Genomic DNA, 20,141 nt, shown 5'->3' on the forward strand with positions numbered 1-20,141 from the left:
TCGCGGCCGCCAAACCGCTTTGCTTTGCTCCTCCCAACACCACCTCGCACCATGTGAAAGGCCAGCAACCACCACCAGCGACGCACTCCTTGCCCGCAATGGGCCCCGAAGCAATGCAGGCGCAGCCACCGACAGGAACTGCGCCGCCCAATGCGAGCTACAATGGCGCCTCCGCGGCCGCTGCGGGAGCCACCGACGCATCGACGCCGACGGCCACGCCAAACCAGCGGCCGGCGACCATGGAGCCCAACGTCATCAACGTCGTGCTTGGAGATTTGTTGGTCAAGCCGTGGTATCCTTCGTTCTACCCAGAGGAGCTGGTTGCTAGGCGTATCGAGCGGTTGTATGTGTGTCAATGGTGCTTCAAATACTCGAAGGAATTGATTCCATTTCTGGGACACACGGTAAGACCACCACCGCAGAGAATTTGAGCTGAAGCTAATACGTGCGCCAGAAAGTATGTCCCTTGAAAGAAGCGCCGCCGCCGGGCACCAAGATCTACGCCAAAGACAGCTACTCGATCCACGAAGTCGACGGCGAGCAACACAAGGTGCGCAGCTACACGGCCAGCAGCAATGCGTCCCACCCAAACCACGCGCCAATCCACCCTAGCTGACACACGTTCGCTTACCCAGCTCTACTCGCAAAACCTGTCGCTCTTCGGCAAACTGTTCCTCGACACCAAGTCCGTCTTTTACGACGTGACGACGTTTCTGTACTACCTGCTCACCAGCACCAACCCGACGACGGGCGCGCGCCAAGTGATCGGCTTCTTCAGCAAGGAAAAGATGAGCTGGGACAACAACAACCTGGCGTGCATCCTCGTGTTTCCGCCGTGGCAGCGCCAAGGCCTCGGCCAGATGCTCATGGGCATCAGCTACGAGCTGAGCAGACGCGAGGGCCGCATTGGAGGGCCCGAGAAGCGTGAGTTGGCAGCGCCACGCTCCTCCGAGATAAAGACTCCATGTGTCTCATGTTGCTAACCACGCGTTGTTGCAGCGTTGTCGGAGCTTGGCCGCCGCGGCTACACGGCGTACTGGAGCGCGACCATTGCGCGCGTCGTCCTCGCCGTGCCGGGAAACGGCACCCTCACGCTGCGCGACTTGAGCGACGCGACGTACATACTCGTCGAGGACATTGTCGCGACGCTCAAGAGCATGGCCGTGCTGGAGCATCGGCCGAGCAAAAAGGGCGCCGACGACGACGCCGTCTTGAACAAGGCCAAGTTGCGGCGATGGGCTCTCGAGCATGGCATCAGTCTCGTGCCGCCGGTCGATCCGGCGGCCTTTGTAGGAGAGGGAGAGAGCATGGAGGGCATTGTGGCGGCCGAGTAGGCGAGTTGATATACCCGGATTGGGGAAGCATGTTGAAACGAGGTCATTGCTTTATTCGCACGTAGAGAGGTAGGTAGAAGGTTATAGGAGGGTTTGTTGTTTGTCTACTTTTGACTTTTCCGCGTCTCACAATGGCAAGCGTCCCCTATGTTGGAAGAGCTCAAGGAAAGCAGGTCTCAAGGTATCAAACAAGATTGTAATTCCACTGAATGCATGCCTTTCCCCGAAATCATCATCAACACCACCAGCCAGTCAGCCCACCTCAACCAACACAAGCAAGAGGCCCCACGCCAAAAGCCTCAGCATCCAGTAACCCACTTCCCAACCTCGTGTCCACGAGCAACAACAGATGGGTATCTCCAGCTCTCAAGACGCCAGCCAAAAACTCCTGACCTACTTCCACCCAAGGACGCTCTTCACACAGCAGCCATACATACCCCTTTTTCGAGAACCAGTGACTCCCAGAAACTCCGTCGGCCGCTTCGACGCCCTCACAGCTTCGCCTTCGCCGCTTCGTTCCGTCCACGATGGCCGCCGTCTTGGTCTCTCCCACGCGCAGCGGCAGCGGTGGTAGATGCATTGCCGCTGCGGCTCTGTCGAAGATTCGATGCAAGTATGCCGCCGCTGCTCCTGGCATCTGGTCCGTCTACACTGCGCTTCCGGCCGCGCGATTGTGCTTCATCGTCGCTGTCGTCGTCGTCTCTTGCTCGCGCGCGCTGCTGCTGCTGCTGCCTCGCTAGCGCGTGCTCTGCTGTCCGAGTCTGCACATCATGATCGACAATGGCCGCGACCACACCACTACCTTTTCCCGCATCTCCTTCTCCTTCGTCGCCATTGTCGCCGTCGCTGTCGCCGTCGCCGTCCAGACTCAGCTTCTCAATCGCGTCCGCATCCGCCGCTCCACCCGCTGCCCTCAGCGCACCACCCTGCGCGCCATCTCTATCCCGTTTCCCCTGTCCAGCGCTTCGGCCGCGTCCCTCGCCATCGCCATCGCCATCGCCATCGTTCACCGGCCGCAGCCGCGGCGCTGGGGGACATGTCGGCACTGGCGCTGACTTTGGCATTGGCGCTTGCGCTTGCGTTTTCGTCTGCGCTTGCCTCTGCCTCTGCCTCTGCCTCTGCGTTTGCGCCGCAGCGCGCCGCGCCCCCGGCACATCCGGCGCCGCCTCGCCGTCGGCATACGGGTCGAAGCTGAGCGGACGCGCGACGCTGACGGTGAGCGACGCGGCGAGGTGGTCGGAGGCGTCGTGGTGGTCGTCCCAAGCGCGCATCGAGGCGTCGAGGTCGAAGATGTCGAGGTGTGGTGGGCTGCCATGGTGCTGCTGCTGGTGACGGGGTTGGTGGGGGTGGTTTTGGTGATGGTGTTGTTGGTGACGATGGCGCGCAGATGACGCGTCGGGATAGCGAGGAAAGGTTTGCGGGTAGGGGTAGGGGTACTCGAGGGGTGGGCCGGTGCAGTTGACGCAGACGGAGGCCGAGGGCGCGCTGGTGTGCGTTGTTTTGTGCGCGGGCTTGTCGTTGGCGTTGTGGGGGGCGAGGATGTGACGGCCTCCACGACGACGATGACGATCAGGGGGCGTTGTGGGCGAGGAGAAGGAGGAGGAGGGGGGCGTGCTTCCTGGCGACCGCGACCACCATGGCGATGATGGCGAGGATGTGGTGTTGCTGCTGGTCGCGCTGCTTGGTGTGCTGGTACAAGGGCTCGGTGTGCCAGTGGCCAACGGCAACGATCCTACGTGTGGAGGCTGCTGCTGTTGTCGCTGTCCCTGTTTATCGAGACTGGAGAGGGGGGAGGTTGCATGTCTACTCCTCTCACGCGTCGGCGTCACAGCAGCAACGATGAGCGGCTCAATGGCAGCCGGGCACAGCTCCAGATGCGCGTGGGCATGCGTGCAGGCGAAGTGGGTCGTGTGTGCGTGGCACATCTTGTCCTTTGCTCGTTCCTCTGCTCTTGTGTTCTTTCTCTGGTTGGTGGATTGCTTTATGTGGAGGTTGAAGAGGACTTGTGTGTGGTTTGAGGGCCAGTGTGTCGATATATATCAAGTCTCTTCTGTGGCTGTGGGGTCGAGTTGTTGGATGCAGATTGTGAAGAGATGAAGAGCAGAGTCGACCGCCAGCGGCAGCGCTATGCCGTCGAAGAGAAGAATGAGCAACGGAGTGGAGGAATCGAGCCAACAATGAGCACCAGACCGCCTCTCGCCTCGTCGAAATCTCTAAATACCGTCAGACAATCCAGTACAGACACGACGCACTCTCAGACCACAAGCAAGAAGAGCAGTCAGCCAGTCCACTTACCAATGCCTCCTTCACCCAGACTCCCTTTGATCTCTTCTCCTCAAGCAAACAGACCACCAATGCAACCCACCAAATTCAGATTCAAGATCAATTCGTAATTGTAGGCGTGTGGATAGATGCTGAGAATCAAAACGCGTCTACAACTGCCCCGGCACGTCGACATAATAAACGCGTCGACTAGCTCGCCCCCCTCCTCATCACGCGCGTCATCCCAGCCGACACCGCTGCCGCTGCCGGAGCCGCTGCCGCCGCCGCCGCCATCATCTTCGCAGCCGATACGATTCATCATCATTGGCGCTGGCTGGCTGCTGAGCTGCTGAGCCGCTGCCGGAGCCGCTCCATCCGTCGCCTCTCGGCAAGCCGCCTGGCCTGGCTGCCAGCTGTCACTCGGGCGGGACGCGTGAGCAGGGAGGTCGGGACGGGCATTGGACCGCGGACGGGGACGGGGACGGGAACGGCGGCGCCCAGTTGCGCGTGCTGCGCCGCTCCGCGGTGCGCCGGACGCGGTGGGTGCCTGGGTGCTTTGCGCAAAGATGGCGCGTGGGCGGTGGGTGTTGTTGGGGTGGGTTGCGTGGCGCGTGCTTGATTAACTGGTCAGGGTTATTGGGTGGGAGTGCTTTGGAGAGGGGGAGAGAGAGAGTCGGGGCGCGTGTATTGAGGGACGGCAGGCAGATGATGGGGTTTGTGGTGTTGGTATTGTGGACTTTGGCAATTGACATGGGACGGTTTTGAAAGTAGATTTTTCCGGACGAGGTTTAGAAGTGGAGAATTTCACAGACAGCAATGAGTTGACGTGGATTTGGAAGCATGCCAGTTTCAACGGATGGCTGTCAACATTCATTCGCGGCTCTACGCCTCCCTTCACGGCAAGACTGGAGAGAGAAATCGCAGGCAAGTTTAGGGCGAAGATGTTTCATTCGCGGTGGACTAAGATCCCATCCATCCAAGACACTTCAGGGCATTGACTTGAACGAGAGGAGAACCAGACAGAAAAAGAAGCAACTCCAAACACCTGACCAACCTACCGCCAACTCAACAAACACATCCAACGAAAACATACCCCAACTCGGTGCCTGCCGCCCCGACACGCCACACTCAGAGCGTTGAGACAGCAGAGCTCGCCGTTGTGCTTTTGCTCAAAGCAAAGAAGTCCGAATGAGGGAATCCATCTCTTATTCGGGCCAGGACGTTATTGACTTGAGAGCACGACGTCGCGTCAGGCGCGCCTCTGCAAAAACGAGACAGCGGGAAAAAGAACTGCCAAGGACATGGGTGGGCGGGTCATGTGAGGTCTTGGTGTGACCAAGGAGCGGGAAGGGCGTCTGGAGAAGCGGAGCGCAGAGGGCAAGACAGGCTGAAGACGATCAAGGGAGAAGACTTCGATGAGGACTCTGGAAATGTGGTGGTGAAAACACTCTAGGCGCATGCGACTGAGGCTGGTTCTCGCAGCGAGATGAAAGTCTAGACTGTCCTATAATGATGACAAGTGATTTGCAAGAGTGGAAAAGGGATGAAGAAAAAGCAATGCAGTGGCAGATGCAGCAAAGGTGTTCGCGCAGTGCGACGCAAAGGTCACTTTCGTTCCACCGCCTGGCACAAGCCGCAGCGAAAAAGCAAAAGACGAAAATTGGCAAAGACGGGGGGCTCACGAAAACCCCCAGAAAAAAGCGGTACCCGCTGGGCCGGTGTTTGTAAACACACGGCAAGCAGATCTTTCAAGACGTCGATACAAGCTCACGGTCGGAATTGGCATTCTCGATCCATTGATGATGTATGACGATGATGTGCGCCCAACGACGATCCCGGATAGACGATTTCGCACGCGTTTGATGGAAATCGAACATGGTTAAAAAGTAAAGTCGATGTTTGCGCGATATTCGCAAAGTTTGTCGCGTCCTTGCACTGTTGGATGGGCGACTGGCAAAATGGAGAGCAGAGAGCAAATGGTAGACTTTGAGGGGGGAGTAGACCGAGACACGGGCCGTGGAGGAGAAGATGTCTCGAGGGGGCGGCAAATCGGCGATGCAGCATCAGCCCTGCCGATGTGGGCGGAGACGACGGGAGGGAGGGAGGGAGGAAGGGAGAGGGACGAACGGCCCACGGGTCGCTGCTCGTGGCCGGCCGGCTTGCAGTTCCGGATCAAGGAGTTGGACGGATGACTGATTCAGTCACGTCTCAGCTTCACGTGCGGCGGGCTTGCGCAAGGAGGAGGAAGCCAAAGTGCAGAGTTTGACAAGGATGGACCTGTGGCTTCATGTCGATTCGATCTGGGGCCCCACGCGCCTCGACGATTTATCCGGAAGACGCGTTGTTTGGCAAGTCAAAGGTTGAAGATGGCCGAGGATCGCGTCACGGGCAGGGCCAGACTCGAGAAAAGAAGCATCGCACGGACAGCGACCCTGAGGATCGCCATGGGTTGGGCGGTGCAATAAGCGTCGGGAGCTGCACGAAATGAGCATCAAAACAAAGACACGAGGTGTGAGTGGCTTAGAGGACGACGCGGTGCAACCAGACGAGGAGGGCTCCCTGGCCGTCGTAAGACGACGCGTTCGACTGGCGACGGCATTGGCGGCCACGTAGGCGCAGCATGTCGCTCGTAGCCGAACACGACTTCAGCCACGGGGATTCGTTCAGCACGGGGGTTTGATCAGTGTCGGAGGATACAGTGGCAGAGTGAGCTGTTATCTGAGGTGGCGATTTGGACGGGTTGGGGTAGCTGGACGAGTGCGTGGTAAAGGTGACGGTGTAATCCAAGACGGGGTTATTTTTGGAGCGAAACGGGAGGCCCCACCAATGGAGGTGGTAAATTACAGCTAGTCCCGTTTGGAGGCGGGCTTCAGCCACGGGGGCCGTGTCGGTGTCGAGGAGAACAAGTGCGGTGGGCGATCTGCTTGGGCCAAGTCGATCATGTCATGACGATATGGAGCAGCCAAAGATTGAAGCAATACGGCAAGCAAGTACATGGGCGGGCATGAGGCTGGCCATGCGTCGTGGAACGCCGCTAGGGACCCGCCGTCGTCCCCGCTGGCAGGGTCTTGATGCAGGCCGTCAAGCGCAGGAGGAGCATTGCTAGCAGATGCGACGTTGATGGAAAAAGACGCGACGGGCGCGCGACACGCGTTGGATCGGCGGGCGGTCGGTGAGGTGAGTGGAGAGAGCGGAGGAGCAGCACAGCACGGCCTCTGAAGTCGACGACCACCTCAGTCTTGCCGACGATGAGGGGATTGGGGATGAGGGCGGACGAGGAGACATGCAGACCGGGGCCCATGGCTTCACACTCTCACTGCATGCAACGGCCGTGGCGTCCGTGTGAGCTGGCGGCAGACTCGAGGGCACACTGCAGATGTTCCTGCCTGGGACTGGCCAGAAGCGGACAGGAGTAAACAAACAACGGCCATGGCTTCATCAGGTCTGCTCTGGGCTCCGTCTTGATGGCCACGGGCGCAGCCAGGACCAGGGCGGAGCTGGGGTGGTGAATCGAGCGGCGACGACGACGATGATGCAGAGGAGAGTAAGGTACTGTAAGTAGACAAGGGCTTGACTGACTTGACTGACTTGGGCCAGCCCAGGGAAGGAGCGACCTGACCTGAGTGCGGGCGGCGGGGCGCTCGGGCCATCAGGCGCCAACTGCTAATTGGTGGACAGCCTGGTGCCCTGCCCTGGTGCCCTGGTGCTACTACTTACTAGTCACTGGCACCCACCCGACTCCTCTCCCTCCCGCGCCTGCCTGCCTCTTGCCTGTCGCCGCTGTCTACCTCCACTGCCTGCTCGCGTCTTCTCTGCCCTGCCCTGCCCTGCCCGTTCTTCACCACCAACCTCCCCTCCTTCAACCCTCACCACCGCCCTCCCACCACACCGCCGCCGTCGTCGCCTGCCGTCCCTCTGCCCTCCTCGCCTTCGCCTTCGACCTCGACTCGCGAAAGCATGCCGACGCTTGCCTCTTGATCCTTCGTCGCATGTAGCTCTGCTGCGTCGCCGCCCGACCCTGTTTGCGCCCTCGTCCACCCCAACACCGTCCTCGCCCACCACCCTCGGTCCCCTAGCCCGCTTCCATAGCGCGCGCCCACCCGACTACCACTTCAATCACTTCCCGACCTTCCGTGGACCCCGACCGACGCTTGCGCGCGCAGCCGTCGCAACTACACTCCTTACGCTACCCTCGCTCCATCGCTCTCCTGTCACTGAATCCACCTCATCTGGCGTAGCTTGGGACTGCTTCGACTCGATTGCGCCACTCTTACGCGACCCTTTAGCCTGTTTTCTGTCGACCAAAACAATCGCGACGTCTTGCGCTGCCATCGAGAAATCGCCTCCCGAGCTCGAGCTCCACCGAGACCCGGATTGACCAGCGCTGCTGCTTCCCCAGCCGCTGCTAATTTGACGCTTTACGTCCTCATTGGCCTTTTTAATCCATTTGCCTTGCGGAATCGTTTCCGACCCTGGAATCCGCTCTGCAAGGAGTCTTTGCCAACTCTCGGCTACGCGACCACCATCCGTGCGCCCTTGTATTGTTGTCGACAATCAAGGGAGAAAAACACAATCTCCGACGCTTGATTCCTTACCGGGCACTCTGTATATCTGGAATCCGCAACCATGCCGCCCGTTCGTCCCCACCTCTCGGTGACGCTGCCCAAGAACTTCACCTTCCACTACACCGACGGCTGCCTTCCCAAGACACCAGAGCCCGAAGACAAAGACGAGCCTACCGAGCCTCCTCAGATTCCTCGCCAAGCATACCGCGTCCGAAGGCGCAGACGAGCTCTGCCCGCCTACGCCCCCACCAACTTTACCTACGCGTCGAGAGACATTCCGATTCCCACGATAGACGCCCCGGACCCCGAGACGGACGCGACTTTTGCTCGTTTTGAGACGCCGTCCGATCCTGAGGACGGCTTCCTCAAGCCCGCTCCTACCTTGCGCCCCATTTCCCCGCCCAAGACGCCAGTCGGGCAGATCGGGATGAGCCCCAGCGATCTGGGCTCTTTCGATTCTGATCTCGACAACCTCGCTCAGGCCGAGTTCATCAGCAGGCCTTCTTCATCATGCTCTGGCATTTCCGACTCTTCCATCTCGTCTCGCGACAGCATGGGCTCGTCTGATTCGACTGGTAGCTGCACGAGCCCCGAAAGCGACTCCTCGGATCCCTTTGTTTTTCCAGACTCCAAGATTGCCAGAGCCTTTCCTTCGTCGCCCCTCGAGGCCTACAATGAGCGTCCGGCGAAACGCATGAAGACGCGCAAAGATGCCGTTTGGACCAAGGCCATGGATGATCACCTCTGGTTCACCTACATGCGGTGTCTGCAGGATCCCATGGTCACGCCTTTCAAGATGCTGCCAGGAACAGTTCCTCCCCTTGGAATTTGTGCTCGCGTCGCGCGCGAAGCCAAAAAATCATGGAAATCCAGTCCAGCCTCGAGGAGCACCGTGGCATCTCCCGACGCTTCGCGGGACTCTCGGAGCGGCAGTGACACCACCCCGACCCTGCTGAGAGTTCCCAAGCCCGGCTCCAAGTGGCCTCGTTCCGAAGCCGCGGCACGTGGCAGATTGAGGAAGCTCTGCAAGCGCCAGCCAACGCTTGCTGCTCACTACCAGCGCCTTCTTCGGACTCGCACCCCATCTCCGTTTCCTTCTTCTTCCCCTCAGACTGTCTCCAGTGCGGGCCCAGCTCCGATGAATGCATACACGGATCGCAAGCCGTCCGAGTCGTTGTCCTTCTCCACCCGCGACATGAGCGTCTCCTTGACCACAAGTACCTCGACAATGATGCAAGTTGGAAATCCTCTGCATGCCCTGGCCACCGAGAGCACACCGCAAGGCAGCGAAACTTTTGCATCTCAGCAAAGCCCTCGCTCCCACACTCATCAAAAGAGCCAATCCCTCCAGTTTGGATCTGGACTCGGCAGTCCCATGTCTCTTGAATCATCCAAGCCAACGCTTGCGTCGCCTTTTTCAGCAACTTCGTCCAAGAGCCAATGCGGCAGCTTCTCGCCCGAGGCTTGCAGGCCCGTGTCTCAACCTCTTCCCAGGTTGGATCCCCCGGTGGAACTGCATGCGCCTGTACCAATCACTCGGTCTTTCAAGCGGAGAGCTCAGCAGTATTTGGAAGACATGGCCAATGCTGAAAACATCAACAGTGGTGGCCAGAACTTCCTGCAGCAACTTTTTGGTGCAACTGCTGAAATCAGCCACCGCCGGGTGCGTAGTCGCGGGTTCAGCCTCGGTGACATGGATGGCGGTGCTCGGCAGCTGTCGTCCCTGTTCACGCCACCGGCTTCGTTCGACCAAGCGGACGACACCATGATGGGCACGGAGCCGACAGACCAAAGCTTCCTAGCGCCGCCCACCGAGGCCGATCCTGAACGGCGCCTAGGTTCTCCCTTTGGCGGAAAGTCATCAAACAACTTCAGCACGTTTCCTCGCATGTCTGCCCCGAATCGCGTCTTTGAACAGTCGGCGACGTTTGAGGAACGGTTCAGCTTGTTTGGCTCCTAGGTGTGCTTTTTGCATCGTTGGCGTTGGGCTGTGTGGAGGCCGATTGACTTGAACACGAGCATTCTGCATAGCGATCGGAATCGGATCACATACGGCGTATTGGCGATCTCGGCATGTCCTGGAGGTCCATCACTCAGCTGATTGACTTTGCGGCTAGGAGCGCACACAAGCTTCTCAAGCGCCACTCGGGGAGTTCAGCCTTCAGGGCATGGTCTGGGTACTGCTCGTCTCCTACATTTGCGGGTTTCATGATGACGAAAGCGTTGACGAATTTCTGCATATTCTCTCTTAATTGTTTTTCTGCCGTCCGGAAAAAGGCTCAACAGAGCACACGTCTCGCGCCTGTGGCTATGAACGTGGCTAGACTCGCCCTGCTCTTGCAGAAGTTTGCAGGGTCCGCCTCATTGGTGACCCTCATAACTCCACTCGAGTTCTACTATCAAGCTCCAACCACATCTTGTCTTTCACCCTTCTTGTTTCTGAAATTCCTCTCAGAGTCGGGGTCATCGTGGACATTCACTTTTTCTTCTTTCCCACCACTTTCAACTTCGACTTCAGCTGATTCTCTTCTCCTCTGGCTGGCCTTCTCTTTTCCACTTCACTTCTTCTTCTTCTCCTTGCCCCTTCATGACGAAGAAATGCTTTCACGATGGACACCCAATTAACGGGCAGGCGGCCACGGAAATGATGGACACTGGGCGCCGTTGGATGGAATGGATGGGGGGCTTTTTTCCTTTGCATGTTCAGGCAGGCGTTCCTAATCATCCGAGTGCGTCAACCTAACTCTCCTGTCTCGTCTCCTCCAACACTTTCCACCATGAAATTCCCTTGCTGCCCTAGCCATTTTTGCTTTCGTTGTAACAAGATGTTGACTGGCTGGCCGCATCTATCTGCTGCTGCCACTGCTGCTACGAGGATTGCACAGGTCGGGACAGGTCGGGATGGTGCTCAGGCTGAATTTACATACAAGACAATGACAATGTGGCTGACAACTGCAAAAACTTTTTTCGATCTTCTTCTGTGCTTCTCCTTTGCATCGAGAAGTTTCCACGTTGCCGTCTTTCTGTCTCGTCGAGCCGGGTCTGTCTGGCCTGTCCTGGTCGCCCGGCTTGGTTCCCTTCCCTGCGCGAGTCACGGATCAAACTTTTCTCTTTTTTCTTTTTTAATTTTTCGTTGTCAGTTGTTCGCCTCACGACGAGTCGCCCTGCCCTGCCCGGCCCGACCCTCGCGCGCACACACGCCTTGCCCGGGCAGACCACGAATGGCACTGTGACCAAGGCAGTCAAGTCAGGCGTCATGCAGGCTAGCTGCTCGCTCCGCATCGCACCGTCCCGCAGTAGTGCGTCGTGGGTTGCATGCGAGTAGACCGTACTGTGCTGTACGCTGTACGCACGCCAGCGGCGCGGGTCACTCATCTCGCACCGCCTTTTCTTGTCTCTCGTCGCAGACTGATCTCGCTGCTGTATGTGTATGTGTATATTGTGTACGGGTGCTGCTGCTTTCTCATGCTGGCTTGCTGTCACGCGTAGTGCACGTTTGCAATTGATGAGTCACTGTTGCGCTGGTCGGTAGGTATCACTTTGTGCTTGTTAATGTGGCGTGGGGTGCGGGCATTGGAGTAGTTGAGGCATGTAGGGGACACTGGGTAGTGTATGTGTGCTTGTGCCAGACCCGGCCCGCTGCTGTGGTAAGCTATGAAAAAGGGCCGTGTTGGTGCCGCTGCAGCCGCTGCCGGTCATGGAGAAGGTTAGTCGGTGAGTTAAAACTTGTCACTTAGTTCTGCTCGCTTTTTTGGATGGTGTTTCGGGATGGTTGGGGCGGGATGCGGCTCAGTCGTCTTGTAGATTTTGTGGACGTAGGTGTGGATTGATAGATGCGAGAGCTGGATGGACATCATGGTGGGATGTGGAGATGGAGATGGTTGCGGACAGAGAATATGCCCGTTGGATTTGCAGTGAAAGCCATTTCACAGCTGCTGGAGGGAAGCTGTGCCCATGTGTAGTCTCGTCGTCTTCCCAGATTCTTGACGCGAAAAGAACGCGAGAAAGATGGATGATTGTCGAGTGGTTGAGTCCGAGCGGCCATGATTTTCTGGCGGGTTGCCGCACGTGCGTGGCTGCAGTGGGGCTTGGCGTCTGTTTATTGTTTACACCGCAACCAGCCCAATTCTTCCTTCTCCACACTACGACCGACTAACCAACATCCTAACGAACAGCGCTCACTACCACCTCCGCAGCCGACATCAGAGGATACGTACACCTGCCGGCCTCGAAGAATCTTCTTTTGGCTTTCCGCCTCACCGCGCTCATCTCTCTCGTTGTCTTTTTGTCTTCTTGATACCCCATCCGGCGCCATGGCGGCCGACGACCTCATCAGCTTTGACGACATTGAACCGCACAAGGAAAACATCCAGCGAGTGCAAGGAGGTAGATCGGCACGAGCCCTCGCATCCGTCCTGTCGCCCAAGAACCTCGACGGCGCGCTGAAGCCCATCCCATCCGACCAAGAGAGAATCAACAACGTCAAGAGACAAGAGTTTGAGAAGGAGCTCGAGACAATCGACGAATCGGACGACCCGCTCGACATTTACGACCGCTACGTGAAATGGACCTTTGACGCATACCCCAACCCAGCGACCGCGCAGTCCCAGCTCCTGCCGCTGCTGGAGAAGGCGACCAAGGCGTTCGTCAAGTCGCCGCACTACAAGAACGACCCGCGATACCTCAAGCTGTGGCTCCACTACATCAAGCTCTTTTCGGACGAGCCGAGACAGACGTTTGCGCTGCTCGCGCGCCACGAGATTGGCGAGAGCCTCGCCCTTTTCTACGAAGAATTCGCCGCCTACCTTGAGACCCAGGAGCGCTGGAACCAGGCCGAGGAGGTATACTCTATGGGTGTGGACAAGCAGGCTCGGCCGGCGGAAAGGCTTCTGCGCAAGTATGGCGAGTTCCAGCAGCGCATGGAGGCGCGTCCGCAGGACAGCAACGGCCCTTCCAGCCCTGCGCTCCCTGTGGTCAGGCCTGCCCTTGGCGAGAAGATTGACCCGTTTTCCTCCGCTACTCCGAGCCCCCAGAGCCAGCAATCGGGAGGTGCCGCTTCGAAGAGCAAGAAGCCCAAAATGGCTATTTTCACGGATTCCGAGGAGTCGAAACCGTCCATTCTTGGCGGCAAGGCGCGCCCGGGAGAGGTCGTTCAGAGCATGGCCGATCGGAAGAAGGAGAATACAATGCAGGCACAGGCGATGCAGGGACAAAAGCTGAATGGAGGAAAGAGGAATGTTGGGGTGGAGAAGCTCATGATTTTCAAGGACAAGGTGAGTTTGCGCGCGCAGTCTCCTCCCTCTACTTCGCCATATTTACGAACGCCAGGACTAATTTCTGGGCGACTTGCTTTTCTGTGTATCCAGTCCGCAATGCCATCCAACACTCTGCGTGAAACCCAAGAGTCTTTGAACCCGAGGAGTGGAAAGGTCGAACGGTGTTTTGTGAATCTAGAGGCCGTGTATCCGGACTTTGAAAACTCGAATGGCGAGGAGTTTTGCTTTGAAGAGCTGAGAGCAGCGCATCGCGGGTGGATGAAGTACGATTGGGCACAGATCAAGAGGCAAGAGGCCGAAAAGCTGCGGCAAGAGAGGGCAAGGAAAGAAAGCCAGGAGAGGAAAGCATTGAAGCCAAAGGACCCGCAAGTGCTGCAGCCAAAGGAAGCCCCAGAGCCGGCGGCTGCTCTGGCCAAGAGTCTCAAACAGACTGTGGTGCCGCTCAACGACACGAATGACGAGAATGCACCTCCTACGCAGGAGGAGATCCAAAGGGCCAAGATGCTAAAGAAGCAACGTAGGGAAGAGCGCGCCAATCGAACCAGGAAGATTGAAGTCATGGAAGTCCGGGGCGAGACAAAGACGGGTATGCATCTGCCGAATCTTGGGGTTCTCGCCGCTAACATTGCACAGTGCAAACCAACCTGTCTTCTCCGACTAGACCCAAGATTAAGCGGAGGAAGAATGGCGCTGAACCTACCATGACGTTCCACACCAAGGAGGCCATGGACGAAATCTACGACATCTTCAACCAGCCGCTCAAGAACCAGCAAGACTCGGACGACGATGCAGAGAGCGATGACGAGAGTGACGAGGACGACACGTACATGAGTGGCGGAGAGAGTACGACTACGGGACACATGTCGGGAACCACGAGCGAATTCGGAGACGAGACGACTCAGGCCGACTTTACCGAAGTCAAAAGCACCATGGGTGACGAGACGAAGAGCACGATCGGTGATGAGGTTACGGAGGCGAGGAGCGCCAGCGAGTGGTCCGAATTCACCGAAAGCAAACACATCCCAAATGAAGAAGACGTGACGGGCAGCGAGAGGGGCGAGGTGACTCAGACCCACCGCTCAGATTATCAAGACGACGAAGATGAAGGATATGGCGGGTCACAGGACAAGGAGGAGCTACTCACGCCGACTTCCCCAGAGCAGGGGCCCCAAAAATTCGTGCCCGAGCCGCCACAGGATGTCGAAGTGCCTAGGAGGCCGTACCGCGATCTGGTCCAAAAGGCTAATAACCGTCTCCCATTCATGACGCCCATTGTGGAAAAGACGGAGTCTTCGCTAGGTGCCGCGACTGTGCTTGCTGAGCAAAAGGACTACTTCAACGCAAAGACCCCGAGTCGAGGTGTGGGCGAGAGGACGCCGATGATACCCGAGGACGAGGACGAGACCGAAGGGTTGACGGGTACCTTTGACGAGATCCTGTCTGGGGCCATGAAGGAGAATGGCAAGGTCACTCAGCCTTCCTTTTCCAAGGCTGACCGCGTTCCCTTGGGTGTTTCCAAGGCCGCTGCCGCGCTGGCCAAGGCAACAGAGGAGAGCGTTCCCCGGGGGCCCATCATCCAGGAAAAGCAGTGCAATCCAATGGAGGAGCACATTCACAAAGCCATTCTAGAAAACATCCGGCCTTCGCTGGAGAGCTACGAGGGCTATTTTGCAAACACTGATGCTACCTTTAACCGCCAACCGGACATCAAGAAGTACATCAAGGCCATTTCCAAAAAGGGCGCCGGAGACATGGCACCGCCAGTCCTTCGCTTCGAAAACGAGAACAGAGAATACACCGTCAAACGCCAGCTCGGCGAAGGCGCTTATGCTCCTGTGTATTTGGCTGAGAGTAGACCTATTCACACTACCGCCGAAGATGACGACTCTAGCTCCCGCTCGACTCTCGAGGCCATCAAATCAGAGTCTCCTCCCACCCCCTGGGAGTTTTACATGATTCGGCTCTCCCACGCACGACTTTCGCGCCACTGTCCTCGCACAGTCGCCTCGCTCGTTACTGCACCTTCTCTCCACCTCGCCCGGGACGAAGCCTACCTGACCCTATCCTACCGCTCCCAAGGGACCCTCCTCGACCTCGTCAACATTGCGCGGGCAGACGGCCCGGCACCCAACAGCGGCGGCAGCACAGGCGCCATGGACGAATCACTGGCCATGTTCTTCACCATCGAAGTGCTGCGGACCGTCGAAGCACTCCACACCAACGGCATCCTGCACGGGGACCTGAAGCCAGACAACGTGCTCGCGCGCCTCGAGCCCGTCTCTGACGCGTCGTGGTCCAGCCAGTACGACCGCGCGGGCGGCGACGGGTGGGCGGCCAAGGGCATCTGCCTCATCGACTTTGGGCGCGGCGTCGACGTGCGCGCGTTCCGCCGCGACGTGGGCTTCGTGGCCGACTGGAAGGTCGGCGACGCCGACTGCGTCGAGATGCGCGAGGCGCGGCCGTGGGTCTGGCAGATTGACCTGTGGGGCGCCGCCGGCGTCGTCTACTCGCTGCTGTGGGGCCGCTACATCGAGACGGTGCTGGACCGCTCGTCGCCTGCCGCGTCGTCGTCGTCACAGCCAAACAGTCTGCTCGATGCTGGCGACTTTGGCATCGGCGGTGGTGGTGTTGCTGGCCCCAAGGACGCGCGCCGCTGGAAACCCCGCGATGGCTTCAAGCGCTACTGGCAGACGGAGCTGTGGGCGCGCTGCTTCGACGTCTTGCTCAACCCGTCGTTTCACGCCGACAACGGCAGTGGCGACAACCGTGGCTCGGATGACGGCGCTTTGCCCAGGGGCTCCGTCATCCCGGCGCTTGCTGCTGTCCGCGAGGGCATGGAGGACTGGCTTGAGGCCAACTGCGAGAGGGGCGTGGGTCTCAAGGCGCTGTTGAAGCGCTTGGAGGAGAGGGTCGGCGGTGCCAGGAGGAGGAGTTAGGTTGCCTGAGCTTCTGCTGGCTTGAGGCGTTGTGTTGTGTTGAGCCCGTTCCCCTTCTCCTCGTTCCTTCGCTGGCCATCATCCGCAGCTGTGCGTACGGTGTGGATAGGCTGCCGTTTCTTGCTGCATATTCTTTGGCGTTTTGGTAGGATGGACAGACTTGCCGCTGGCACTGTCCTGTCTTGTCTGTTGTTGGATCTCTGGACCTGCGGACAGAAGGAAGAATGGGAAGTGCGGGTGTTTCTGGATTGCCTCTTGGCTGTGGATTGCCTTGTCTTTTGCTGTATACCAATCAACGATTCTACATTTACTACCACACCTCGCTGCTGCTGGTTTGCTGTCTTGTGCCACATATGCTGTGCCATTCTTTCCCACTCTCACTAGGTCTTGTATGAAAGGACTCGCAAACGGAAAGAGGTACAGATGCAGAAGCTCACACGCACTCACATACAACTACATACGCATATAACTCTACTAACCCGCCTCTCCTTCCATCCTCACTCTCCAATCTCAACATCAACCTGCCCGGTGCCTTTGGCGCCGTGGCTCGGACCTCGGTTTTCCTTTTGCCTCACCACGTGTAGTACAGTACAGTACAGTGCAGACGTACAACAGTGCGGCCGTTCGAGTCTGCTCCTGTGCGTTTGGTTGCGTTAGTTTGTTCTTTTGTGAGGAGATTTGTGGTGTGGTGTGGTGTGGTGTGGTGGTGTGGTAGTGGGTAGGTTTGTCCAGTAAGTGTGCTGTTTAGATTTGCTGTCGTTGCAGGAGATGATGGGATTAGCTGATGGGTTGGGCAAGCCATAGGGAGCATTCGTTCGTTGGATAGTGGATAGAACTGAATGGCTAGAGTAGACAAGCCGTGGGGAGCATTCGTTCTTCAGTTGACGGACAAGACTGCTTGCGGTTTGATTTTTTGCCAAGATGGCGGGGGATCTGTTGGTTCGTGTCCGTCAAGAAGAGCAACGGGCTGCTGGATGTGGGAGTCCTGCGTAGGTAGGTGTGAGATGCAAGTGGTTTTACTCGGAGTGGAATTGAATTTTCCTGATTATGAAATGAAAAAGTGGCAAGCCCCGTGCTCGCTGGACCAACAAACAAACACCGATTCGCTGTGCCTGCTCCTCCCTGCTTTTGTTCACAAGCATCGTCGTGCGGGTAGACAAAGCCCCTGACATCCACGTATTCCCAGCTCATGACCTCCCTCCAGCCTGGTCACGGCTGTTGACATCACCACTCCTACTAAGCGCTCCAACGGCCGCTTATTTGCTCTTTCCGTCGTTCTCGTTTACGTTCAGGCCCAGAACGCCAGAGTCGAGGTACACGCGGTTGCTGCTCCGCTGCAGGATCTGCGCAATCTGTCTAGCGTTCTCAAACTGCTTGAGGTCGATGTAGCTGCGCGACTTCTTGATGGCGTCACCAATCAGCTCGGCCGAGCGCGCTTCACCCTGTGCGCGGACAATGGCAGCTTGCTTCTCCTGGCGGGCCTTGTCGACGACGAAGGCGGCGCGCTGTGCTTCCTGTTGCGCGACTTGCTTGGCTTCGACGGCGGCGGTGAATTCGGGCGAGAAGGCGAGGTGCTGTTTGGTGTGTCAGCGCAATAGCAACTTTACTTTGTGGGGTCGTCTTACCGTCAGCGACACGTCGTCCAGCATGATGTTGAAGCGCGCAGCTCTCCGCACCAGGTTGTCCCTCACGAGCTTGCTGACGCTCTCACGCTGGGTGATGAGCTGGCTGGCGTTGAACTGCGCCACCACGCTCTTGAGGACCTCGTTGACAATCGATGGCAGCACGCGCTCGTCGTAGTCGGTGCCTAGTGTACGGTAGATTTGGGGGAGAGCATCGACACGCGGTCTCGACAGGACACGGCACGTAATGTTGACCATCTGCAGGTCCTTGGTTCCGGTGAGGGAGGAGACGTTGCGGGGCCTCGCGCGGACATCGTAGGTAATGGGCGTCTCGAACCAGGGAATCTTCATGTGAGTACCTGATTGCACATTTAGCTCTAATGTCAAAACTCAAGAGTGACGACTCTACCTTCGGCATAGATCTCCTTGCTCACACCACCTATTCTTGTGTACTTGATCGCTCTGTGACCACCGTCGACTGGACAACGTCAGCTCGAGCTCGTCCAATGGCTCAGGCGAAGAACAAACCGTTGAAGAGAGCGTTGTTGCCAACGTACAGAGCACCACCGACAAAAACGAGCGTTGCCAGTGCTCCAAAGGCGCCTTTGGGACTACCGCCGCCCGGCATGCCGCCAAAGCCGCCTTTGCGCCTTGCGATGGCAAGCTGCTCCTGCATGCGCCGGAAAGTCTCGCGCGGATCGTTCGACATGTTGATGCGGATTCGAGGTGGGAATGGGAGGGTTGAGGGAGAAGAGGCGTCGCGTTGTGGCAGCGGTCTATCGTGACGTGAAGCTACTTCCGACGGCGAGTGGTGCAGATGATGCATTGATGGATTTCGACGGACGTCCGAGGTTCTCCCGTCCCGCCGCCCGTCTGGGTCGCCGCCTGCTCGCACTTCACCCAAACCTCATTTTTCTTCCATCCACCTCGTCCGCAACTAGTCCATTGTTTTGAAGCCGACGATGCCTTCGTGCGAGACCAGGTGACTGGCTTGGAGCTTGTGGAAACAGCAAGTAATCCAACAGGCGGTCTGATCACTACATAATCTGATGTCTCTCATGTCCGCGCCGTTCTCTGGGACCTCTCCATCATTTCCAATTATGCCTTCGAAGTAACCCGAAGAGCTTAAAGGGACGTAGCGATGGGACCAGCTCACGGAAGGTTGTAGGTATTCTACCAAGCTGTTCTGGGGATTTCAACAGTCTCCCCAAGTCTTCTGCGCTTTTCTTTCCCAATTTCAAAATTTCTTTTTGACCTATTTGGAGATCTTTTCATTTTAAACCCTACATGAGATCCGCTTACGTCGCGTTGATACTGGTGATGATGCCTGTCTATTGCATAAGGATATTGCCTCACGAGATGGACCAGTTCTGTCAATCACTGCGAGGTCAGTTTGCGCCATCGAAAAGCTCGACTCAAGGCTGTCCTCCCAGGCTTTGAAGACACCTTGCTGGGCCGAATCCTAGCAGCCAAGTTAAGCAACTCTGCCTGCCGAACAACGTTGGAGATTTTGGTTGTTCTAAAGAGCGCATCTACTGGCAGCTCCGCACTGCCCTTACTGGATCAATGGTAGAGGTAAGGCGGGAGTTCCTATTCCTATATATCTTTGGGTCATGCGCTTCTAGCCTAGAGGCGGGGTTTCTGCTGATGGAAGCAACAATATCTCTGCTCCATTCTGGATCATTTCAACAAGGACCCTTTCCCTTTAGGTGACTTCTCTGACTTCCTCTCTCCGGTGGCTCGTGCGCTGTTCATGGTGCTTTGCCTCGACGCGCCTTTGAATCGTCTACTTCTCGACACTCCGGAATCTTCGTGACGAAACCACCACCATCATGTCCAACAGAGGCCCTTCTTCGGCCTTGCCAACTTCGAACCAAACAGCTGGCGAAACATTCACGACCCAGACTCCAAAAGCACAGGGCATGCCCAAGTCGCCGAAGATGCGCGCTCGCTTGGCCAGGACCAGCTCTTCGCTCGACATTACTGCCAGTTTCGAGGCATTCAGGCCATTCGAGGAGACCAATATTGAGCCAGAAAGTGAGAAGACGGGCGATCTAGGCTCGCCGCCTGTCACTGAAGTTGGGCCGTCTTGTTACCGCCCCTCCACTGAAACCAACGATGAGGGTGACAATGCCGCTGAAGCCCT

At 57.6% G+C, this 20,141-nt stretch overlaps 6 protein-coding genes across 6 annotated transcripts; 4 read left to right on the plus strand and 2 right to left on the minus strand.

Annotated features, from left to right (window-relative positions):
* The first annotated feature begins 34 nt into the window (after window positions 1-34).
* J3D65DRAFT_634277 (acyl-CoA N-acyltransferase) lies at window positions 35-1,561 on the plus strand. Its single transcript, XM_066801212.1, has 4 exons — window positions 35-404; window positions 455-550; window positions 636-924; window positions 1,000-1,561. The coding sequence occupies exons 1-4, from the start codon at window positions 99-101 to the stop codon at window positions 1,332-1,334; spliced, it is 1,026 nt and encodes a 341-aa protein (XP_066652473.1). The 5' UTR covers window positions 35-98; the 3' UTR covers window positions 1,335-1,561.
* A 264-nt stretch (window positions 1,562-1,825) lies between these two features.
* J3D65DRAFT_605640 (uncharacterized protein) lies at window positions 1,826-3,259 on the minus strand (the record flags this gene model as incomplete). Its single annotated transcript, XM_066798368.1, has 1 exon — window positions 1,826-3,259. One exon carries the CDS (start codon window positions 3,257-3,259, stop codon window positions 1,826-1,828), a length of 1,434 nt encoding a protein of 477 aa, XP_066652474.1.
* A 4,963-nt stretch (window positions 3,260-8,222) lies between these two features.
* Window positions 8,223-10,121, plus strand: J3D65DRAFT_558320 (uncharacterized protein; the record flags this gene model as incomplete). The annotated part of the gene is made up of 1 exon (XM_066797356.1): window positions 8,223-10,121. The coding sequence occupies one exon, from the start codon at window positions 8,223-8,225 to the stop codon at window positions 10,119-10,121; it is 1,899 nt and encodes a 632-aa protein (XP_066652475.1).
* J3D65DRAFT_69153 (uncharacterized protein) lies at window positions 10,112-10,933 on the plus strand. Its single transcript, XM_066803922.1, has one exon. The coding sequence runs from the start codon at window positions 10,235-10,237 to the stop codon at window positions 10,784-10,786; it is 552 nt and encodes a 183-aa protein (XP_066652476.1). The 5' UTR covers window positions 10,112-10,234; the 3' UTR covers window positions 10,787-10,933.
* Window positions 10,934-12,308: 1,375 nt separating this feature from the next.
* J3D65DRAFT_634290 (uncharacterized protein) lies at window positions 12,309-16,685 on the plus strand. The gene is made up of 3 exons (XM_066801213.1): window positions 12,309-13,434; window positions 13,528-14,023; window positions 14,071-16,685. The coding sequence occupies exons 1-3, from the start codon at window positions 12,475-12,477 to the stop codon at window positions 16,371-16,373; spliced, it is 3,759 nt and encodes a 1,252-aa protein (XP_066652477.1). The 5' UTR covers window positions 12,309-12,474; the 3' UTR covers window positions 16,374-16,685.
* Window positions 16,686-17,391: 706 nt separating this feature from the next.
* On the minus strand, window positions 17,392-18,777 carry J3D65DRAFT_634294 (band 7 family-domain-containing protein). Its single transcript, XM_066801214.1, has 4 exons — window positions 18,524-18,777; window positions 18,405-18,473; window positions 17,999-18,354; window positions 17,392-17,947 (listed from the first exon to the last, which is right to left on the minus strand). Exons 1-4 carry the CDS (start codon window positions 18,702-18,704, stop codon window positions 17,630-17,632), a joined length of 924 nt encoding a protein of 307 aa, XP_066652478.1. The 5' UTR covers window positions 18,705-18,777; the 3' UTR covers window positions 17,392-17,629.
* Window positions 18,778-20,141: the final 1,364 nt, after the last annotated feature.

This window comes from Phyllosticta citribraziliensis (assembly GCF_038025025.1).
Source record: "Phyllosticta citribraziliensis strain CPC 17464 chromosome Unknown J3D65scaffold_10, whole genome shotgun sequence".
Taxonomy (NCBI): domain Eukaryota; kingdom Fungi; phylum Ascomycota; class Dothideomycetes; order Botryosphaeriales; family Phyllostictaceae; genus Phyllosticta; species Phyllosticta citribraziliensis.

What these genes read in the sequence shown, in the direction of transcription:
- J3D65DRAFT_69153 (XM_066803922.1), top strand. Translation starts at nt 10,235, where the DNA reads ATGTCCTGGAGGTCCATCACTCAGCTGATTGACTTTGCGGCTAGGAGC.
- J3D65DRAFT_634294 (XM_066801214.1), bottom strand. Translation starts at nt 18,704, where the DNA reads ATGTCGAACGATCCGCGCGAGACTTTCCGGCGCATGCAGGAGCAGCTT. An exon ending in CAACAACGCTCTCTTCAACG is followed by an intron (nt 18,474 to 18,523) that starts GTTTGTTCTTCG and finishes GACGTTGTCCAG; the next exon opens with TCGACGGTGGTCACAGAGCG. An exon ending in TGGACGACGTGTCGCTGACG is followed by an intron (nt 17,948 to 17,998) that starts GTAAGACGACCC and finishes CACACCAAACAG; the next exon opens with CACCTCGCCTTCTCGCCCGA.
- J3D65DRAFT_634290 (XM_066801213.1), top strand. Translation starts at nt 12,475, where the DNA reads ATGGCGGCCGACGACCTCATCAGCTTTGACGACATTGAACCGCACAAG. An exon ending in TCATGATTTTCAAGGACAAG is followed by an intron (nt 13,435 to 13,527) that starts GTGAGTTTGCGC and finishes CTGTGTATCCAG; the next exon opens with TCCGCAATGCCATCCAACAC. An exon ending in CCGGGGCGAGACAAAGACGG is followed by an intron (nt 14,024 to 14,070) that starts GTATGCATCTGC and finishes AACATTGCACAG; the next exon opens with TGCAAACCAACCTGTCTTCT.
- J3D65DRAFT_634277 (XM_066801212.1), top strand. Translation starts at nt 99, where the DNA reads ATGGGCCCCGAAGCAATGCAGGCGCAGCCACCGACAGGAACTGCGCCG. An exon ending in TTCCATTTCTGGGACACACG is followed by an intron (nt 405 to 454) that starts GTAAGACCACCA and finishes TACGTGCGCCAG; the next exon opens with AAAGTATGTCCCTTGAAAGA. An exon ending in CATTGGAGGGCCCGAGAAGC is followed by an intron (nt 925 to 999) that starts GTGAGTTGGCAG and finishes GCGTTGTTGCAG; the next exon opens with CGTTGTCGGAGCTTGGCCGC.